At 41.0% G+C, this 8,144-nt stretch overlaps 1 protein-coding gene across 1 annotated transcript; it reads left to right on the top strand.

Annotated features, from left to right (window-relative positions):
• Positions 1-446: 446 nt before the first annotated feature.
• On the top strand, positions 447-1,537 carry LOC106404807. The gene has a single exon (XM_013845475.3). It carries the CDS (start codon positions 600-602, stop codon positions 1,338-1,340), a length of 741 nt encoding a protein of 246 aa, XP_013700929.1. The 5' UTR covers positions 447-599; the 3' UTR covers positions 1,341-1,537.
• The last annotated feature ends 6,607 nt before the right edge of the window (positions 1,538-8,144 follow it).

The raw sequence follows: 8,144 nt of genomic DNA, 5'->3' as shown, positions 1-8,144 counted from the left end.
ATACGAAACCTCAAAGCTAAAGGAAAGCATATATATATATATATATATATATATATATATTTTTTTTTTTCATAACATACATATCAAGACAATATATAGCCTTGGTCACCACATTTTTTGTTGTTATTGTTAAACTTTGCATTTAAATGACAAAGCCCCATACAAAAACCATATTATGTCGTATAACTTTCTTATAGTTTTTCTCAAAAGCAAGTTATTATAATTTAGAAACTTTATCTTAATGAAGTTGTGCAAAAAAAAGTTGTGTAGTAAGTTTCAAAAAAAAAAAAAAAAGTTGTGTAGTAAGTTCTCGGTTCTCCTGTCAAGAGAGAATTTATACCACGTTTAACATGTAAATAACGTAAAAACGAAAGTATGTCAACCCGCGTTTTATTGTAGACTACAGTGAGTGACCCAGTATAAATACTCTCATGGATCAAAGCTAAGTTCTCTCAAGAAACAAAGTAAAAGAAAACAAAAAAGAACAAAGAGAGAAACATATTCTCAGTTTCTTTACATGAATATAAACTGAGAACACAACTGGTCTCTTCTTCTCATTACTCTTCCTTCTTCTTCTTCTTCGGATCCTATTCTCACCAATGGATTCTTTTAGCTCTCAGAAAACTAAACCAAGAAAGACAAAAAGGCTTGCGAAAAAGTCTTGTGTTCAGATAATCTTGGATCTGTTTTACCGGGCGATCGAGATAGTTCTTGTTCTGGTAACAGTAGCTACGCTATGCTATCACCTCGTTATCACGTTGCATGATTCTGGTGTCGCCGCGGTTATTATCGCAAACCGCAATCTTGCGTTTGTTGTAGCAAACGCGATAGTCATCGCTCTAATCGTGAAATCTGGCCTTCTCTTGAATCAAGAAGTTGGCCCGAAGACCAAACGCAACGCTCTTTACGAGGAGTTTGTTCAAGAGAGCTCAAGGAGAGATGAAGGAAAACAGAGCGAAGCAGAGAACAAGGCTAAACAGAGTATAACAGAAGCCAGAGCAAAACAGAGCGAAGCAGAGAAAGAGACACTGAGCATAACTGAGACGATAGCCAAACAGAGCAAACCTGAGAAGGTTACAAAACAGAGAGATTCAGTGAAGAGAGAGAAGCAAAGCATAGTTGAGCATCAAGAGAAGAAGATGGAGAAACAGAAGAGGCAAATTCAGAGTTACCAACGAAGCCGGTCTGAGAATCTGGAGGGTTTGGAGAAGAGTTCATGTGGCAGATTAAGGAGATCAGAGACGGATGCGTCTTCTGAGAGATTTGATTCTGATGATGAACTCCGGTTCAAGATCGAGTCTTTCATTGCAAGGCAGAGGAGGAATCAAATAGATGATTAGCTTGGTATAGCTTAGATAAAAAAAAAATGAAAATAACCAAAAAATAGTTTTTGCAAATACCATTCACGTATGATAATGTGACTATGTGAGTGTTTGTTATAAAAGGGTGAAAGTATATTAATCCTTGGCATAAATTTTTGTTTGTATTCTTTGTATAATTTTTGGTAATCCAGTATGATATTACAAAATTAAAAATTTGAATATTTTGCATTTAATTTGAAAAAAAAGATGAAATTAGAGATCCAACATAAAAGATAGCAACTAGTTATAATATATAGTTTTTTTTTCTTGGAACAGTTTATAGTTTATTCAATACAATTTATATTAATAATGTCAGATGCTTCAGTATAAGTTTTTTTTTTTTTACTAAACCTTGTCCCAATGGTCGTTTGCACTTGGTTGACTCTACTCTACACTAGATGAGATTAGATAAGTTTACAGATCTACTAACTATTCATACTTCCTCTAACTACATGTTCAGTTTTGTATACTTCATTGTTGAAGGAAGTAACAAGTAACAAGTAACAACTATGGTTAACCCGATGATCGCAGACTTGGATCGATTATATGAACTCATGGATTCCACTCACCAAGGTTTATCTCGACTAATTAGAGATTTAAGAGAGGAGCTTAAGAATATGAGTAGAGAAAGAGAAGAAGCTGAAAAGACTGAGATAGACAAGGAGGAATCAGAGAATGAGGTTGATACGGTCGAATACCGGAAGAAGAAGGTGTCACGCTTGGAGAAATCACTGGAGGAGAGTAGAGAGAGTAAGCTGAGATTGGTTGATGTGAGTGTTTGTGGTTCACTGCTTGGGTCTCAAGGGGAGCAACATCTATAACAGTCACACTGACTGGGCCTTTCCTAATCGACAGAAGAAAAGAACTAATGGGCCTACGTGATATTGGTGAAGCCCAAAATGGCAGTCAGCTCGCGAGGAGTTGCGGAGAGCTGGTTGTTATAAAATCACTCTCAGGTTGTTGAGAGTTGACTTGTACTGAGGAAAACGATCTGTCAATCATATAGTGAATTCCAGGAGAAGGATTTTGAAGAGAGAAGTACCCAGGTTGATTCGGGGAACTCTATAATTCGTGTGTCTTTGTATTTCATCTTTTCAAACAAACGAGTGAGAGAGAGAGAGAGAGAGATCAAACGAGAGCGTGAGAGTTAGATAGAATCGAGCTCGAAGAACAAACGAATCAATATCATATCGGCTACAAGTGGTATTAGAGCGCTGGTTACGCGACGGCGATACAAGGAGGTGGTTCGAGGTTCGGGGCGGGTTTGAGGATTCACTCAAGAAAGATCGCCCAGATCTTACGGAGATAGATCGAAATTTTCGATCGCAAGTGTACCAAAGGAGATTAGGTCAAATCGAGAGGATTATTGGTTGATCTTGAAAGTCTCGAGGATCTCAGGGGAGGGATTCCAAAACCTTTACTGATTGTTGAGAACTAGATTGATTACTCCAAATAAGCGAGCTAGAAATTGATCCTTCAAATATTGTAGATTCGTGCGTGGAATTAGATATCTACTGATTCTGTGGGTATTTGTCTGTTATCTGCAGGTGACAGACAAATTAAGGTGGGAGAAGCATGGATCCAACTCCGGGAAGATTCGTCATGGAGAAGTTCGACGGCAAAGGTGACTTCAGTCTTTGGAAGTACAAACTGTTGGGGCAATTGAAGATTCAAGGACTCTCTTCGGTCTTAAGGGAAGAATCAAAACCAACAACTGAGACCAAAGATGCAGACGGTACAGAGTTAAATGATGTTAAGGTTGATCCGAAGGCAGCAGAGAAGGACGTCAGAGTAAGGAATCTGCTGAGTACATGTCTGAGCCAACAGCGCTGGGAATGTGGAAGGCTCTGGAGCAGGACTATCAAACTAAATCCCTGCCAAACCGGATCTACCTGAAACAAAGTTTTGCAAGCTTCAAGATGGAGGAACGAAAGTCGATAGAAGAGAACCTTGACACGTTCCTGAAGCTGATAGCATACCTTGGCAGCTTGAAGATTATGGTGAGCGATGAGGATCAAGCAATTCAACTACTGACTAGCCTCCCATCATCATACGAACCGCTGGTTCATACCTTGAAGTACGGGACATGCAAGGAGACTTTGACAGTAAATGAAGTAGTCTATTCAGCCTATGCAAAAGAAGCTGAATTGAGGCAGAATGGAGCCTTCAGCAAGTCAAGGCAAGGCTCAGATGGCCTATATGTAGAGTTAAGGGGAAGGTCTGATAAGAAAGGGCATCGAGGTTACAACAACTGCGGTAAGAGCAGAGATAACGACATATCGAGGTCGAAGTCTAGACAGAAGTTTGCTCCAAATGCGTGTTGGGCGTGTGGAGACGAAAACCACTGGAAGAGAGACTGCATACATCTGCGAATGTTGCTATGAAGCTCCCAGACTCAATAGCACTGACGGCCAGTCCTCATGCGTCTAACGAGGACTGGGTTCTAGACTCGGGATGCATAATTCATATAACCCCAAGAAGGGAAGTATTATTAGATTACCAAGAAGTTGAGGGAAGCAAAGTGATGATGGGAAATAATACATATTGTATGGTGAAGGGCATGAGAACTATCACTATAGACAACCCGGATAGCTCGGTTGTTACTCTCGGTCTATTGAGGTATATGCCAGAGATGAGAAGAAATCTGATCTCTCACGGACAGTTGGAGAAGTCAGGATGTAATTACTGGGGAGAAGGTTTCGAAGTTCAGTTCTTTAAAGGAGATCAGAAGGTGTTGACTGGAAAATATGATCAAGGTCTATACTATCTACAGGGTCGGTCAGAAAGGTCACAGAGGGAGCGTCATGCAATGTAGTTGACAGAACCAATCAGTGGCACTCTCGGTTAGCTCACATGAGCCAGTCATCAATGGAAGTCTTGGTGAGAAAAGGCTATTTGAAGAAATAAGAGATTAACTCTCTGGGGTTCTGTGAAGCGTGTGCGATGGGAAAATCGCACAAGCAGAGCTTCCCAAAGGCAAAGCATACAACTAAAGCTATCCTCGACTATGTGCACTCCGACTTATGGGGATCACCAAACGTGACCCCAAGCCTATCAGGAAGTAAATACTTCTTGACCTTCATAGACGACTTCTCGCGCAAGGTGTGGATATTCTTCCTCCGCACAAAGGATGAAGCCTTTCAGAAATTTGAAGAGTGGAAAGCATTGGTTGAGAATCAAACAGGTCAGAAGCTGCTTACGTACAGACAACAGGTTAGAATTCTGCAACAATCTTTTCGACAAAGTGTGCAGAAATTCTGGCATCAAGCGTCACAAAACTTGTCCGTACACTCCCCATCAGAACGGGATGTCTGAGAGAATGAACCAGACCATAATGGATAAGGTGAGGAGCATGTTGGTTGAGACAAGTCTTGATGCAGAGTTTTGGGCAGAGGCGGCTTCAACAGCAGTTTACATCATCAATAGGTCTCCGACATCGGCTACATGGTCTGAAGTTCCAGAGGCTATTTGGACAGGAGCAAATCCAAGATATGATCACTTAAAGAGGTTTGGGTGTGTGGCGTACATTCACACAATAGCAGACAAGATCTGTCCGAGGGCTACCAAAGGAATTTTCCTTGGGTATGCTCAGCGAACCAAAGGCTTTAGAGTCTGGCTACTTGATGAAGAGAAAGTTGTAATCAGTAAAGACGTTATCTTCCACTAAAGATGTTATCTTCCACGAAGATCATCTATTTAAACACAATGACTTGGAGGTGATGCAAGTTCAGGAGCTTGAGGTTCATTCATCACCCAAGGCTAAGAAGAAGGTTACATTCAAAGATGAACTAGTAGAGTCATCATCAGGGAATTCAGTTCAAGGTGGACCAGACTTGGAAAAGAAGGAAGTGTTGTGTGATTCCTCCAGCAGCTCAGAGGATGAAAAAGAGCTGGATCACAGTCAGGAAGAGGATCTGAGTGATTACATTCTGGCCAGGGACCGTGTCAGAAGACAGATAAAGCCTCCATCGAAGTATGAAGACACAGATTTGGTGGCGTATGCATTAGCATGCGCAGAAGAAATTGAACAAGAAGAACCTAGATCCTTTGCTGAAGCAAAACAAAGCAAGGATTGGGATATTTGGAACGGTTCAATGGGAGAAGAGATGACATCTCTTGAGGAAAATCATACTTGGGATCTAACAGAGCGACTGAAGAATCAGAAGGTGATTGGGTGCAAGTGGTTGTATAAGCTAAAGTCTGGCATTCCTGGAGTGGAGGAACCGAGATACAAATCTCGTCTGGTAGCAAAGGGGTTTGCGCAGATCGAAGGCATAGACTATAACAAAGTCTTTGCACCGGTGGTGAAGCATGTCTCCATCAGAATTCTTCTTTCAGCAGTTGTCAACTTTGACATGGAGTTAGATCAAATGGATGTAAAAACGGCATTCCTACATGGGGTTCTACAGGAAAAGATTTATATGGATCAGTTGGAGGGGTTTGTGAAGAAGGGCCAGGAAGACAAGGTTTGTTTGCTACGAAAATCTCTCTATGGGTTAAAGTAATCTCCACGAGAATGGAATCATCGGTTTGATGAGTTTATGATTAGGGAGAAGTATGCTAGGAGTCAATATGATCCATGTGTCTACACGAAGGGAGCTACTATGCAAGTTTGAGTGTTTATGCTTCTGTATGTGGACGATATGTTGATAGCCTCCAAGAGTAGAACTGAGATCAACAGGCTGAAGGATTTGTTGAAGGCAAAGTTCGACATGTAGGATTCAGGAGCAGCCAGACGCATATTAGGTATGGATATCTTCAGAGATGTAGAAGCAGGACGGCTAATGCTGTCACATGAGAGATATCTCAGCAAAGTTCTGAAGACATTCAACATGGAAGAGTCCAGAGAGGTCCAAACTCCTATTGGATCTTAGTTTAAGCTTAAGGCGTTAAGAAAGAAGGAAGCAGAGGAGCAAGCTGCAGAGATGGAAGAGGTTCCTTATGCTAGTGCAGTCGGGATCATTATGTATGATATGGTCGGATCAAGACCAGACTTAGCATATGCTGTTGGACTTGTTAGCAGGTATATGGGAAGGCCGGGTAAGGAGCATTGGGCAGCAGTTAAATGGATAATGCGGTATCTCAGAGGTGCAACAGGATACAATCTGGTATTTACAAAGGGTTCAGACTTCTTGGTACGAGGGTTTTGCGATTCAGACTATGCAGCGGATTAGGATAAGAGCAGATCGATTTCAGGGTTTGTGTTCACAGTTGGGGGAAATATGGTCAGTTGGAGATCGTGTCTACAGAGAGTAGTGGCTCTCTCAACAACAGAATCTGAGTATATTTCATTGTCAGAGGCTAGCAGAGAAGCAATATGGTTGAAAGGGATATGTGAACGCTTGGGATTTGAACAAGAGGCAGCATAGATTCACTGTGATTCGCAAAGTGCAATATACTTGTCAAAGAACAATATGTTTCATGAAAGGACGAAACATATGAAGGTGAAGGATAATTTCATTCGCGAAGTTGTGGCAGACAGTCAAGTCAGAGTGCTGAAGGTACATACGTCGAAGAATGCAGCAGATGTGTTGACAAAGGCGCTACCAGGGGATAAGTTCAGAGAACATATCAAGACCTTAAAGGTCTTGGAACCTTGCTCAAGAAAATGGATCATCTCAGGTGATGGATTAACGAGATGATGCAGTAGATATCAAAGGGGAGATTGATATCGCTACCCGGAGTCAGCAGGGGCTTGAAGTCAAGAAGCTGAGGAATTCAACTAGTTCGAAGTCATAGAGCTTGTGATTGCCAAGATCCAAGATTCACTATATTTATCAGGAGTTGATATAAGCTTGAGAGAGGAAGCATGAACCAAGGTGGAGTTTGTGAGTGTTTGTGGTTCATTGCTTGGGTCTCAAGGGGAGCAACGACTATAATAGTCACACTGACTGGGCCTTTCCTGATCGACAGAAAAAAGAACTAATGGGCCTACGTGATATTGGTGAAGCCCAAAATGGCAGTTAGCTCGCGAGGAGTTGCGGAGAGCTGGTTGTTATAAAGTCAATCTCAGGTTGTTGAGAGTTGACTTGTACTGAGGAAAACGATCTGTCGATCATATAGTGAATTCCAGGAGAAGGATCCTGAAGAGATAAGTACCCAGGTTGATTCGGGGAACTCTATAATTCGTGTGTCTTTGTATTTCATCTTTTCAAACAAACGAGTGAGAGAGAGAGAGAGAGAGAGAGAGAGAGAGAGAGAGAGGTCAAACGAGAGCGTGAGAGTTTCGAATCGAGCTCGAAGAACAAGCGAATCGATATCGTATCGGCTACGGTTGAGAGTTTGAAGACTATGGAGACTCTCAAGACAGGTGAAGGTTTCTTGAGTTTCATACTTGAGAACTCACCTTTTATTATGGGACATCAGGTAGATGATTATTACTTTTTTAATTTTCAGTATGAAACTTGTGAGAATTTGAGGGTTAGAAACATTTTTAAATACTTTTACTAAATTTTTTTCTGATAATTTTGGGGACTATGCTTAGGTAAAAAACCTACAAATTTTTTGGAAGCTAAAGCTAAAGTTTTATTGGGTTTGACTCAAATCCGGTCCCAAGTGAGATCTTCTGTATGTCTGGTTTCAAGATCAAGATTTACGGTACATGTTCATATTCAACCAGTTTCCTAGTTTGAAGGAAGAGGTTGGGACAAACACTTGGATTATTGATCATCCACTTGCATAAAACATAGTTATTTGATCATGTTATTATTTAACATTATGATAGGACATTCTCGGAAAAATAGACTCTGAGATTTTCAATGGCAATGGGGTTAGAGAGTTTGA

Source organism: Brassica napus, chromosome C3, assembly GCF_020379485.1.
Source record: "Brassica napus cultivar Da-Ae chromosome C3, Da-Ae, whole genome shotgun sequence".
NCBI lineage: Eukaryota > Viridiplantae > Streptophyta > Magnoliopsida > Brassicales > Brassicaceae > Brassica > Brassica napus.
Note: the sequence above shows the minus strand (reverse complement) of the source record. Positions and strands in the feature narration are given on the sequence as shown.

Coding starts and splice junctions, on each gene's coding strand:
- LOC106404807 (XM_013845475.3), top strand. CDS start 600: ATGGATTCTTTTAGCTCTCAGAAAACTAAACCAAGAAAGACAAAAAGG.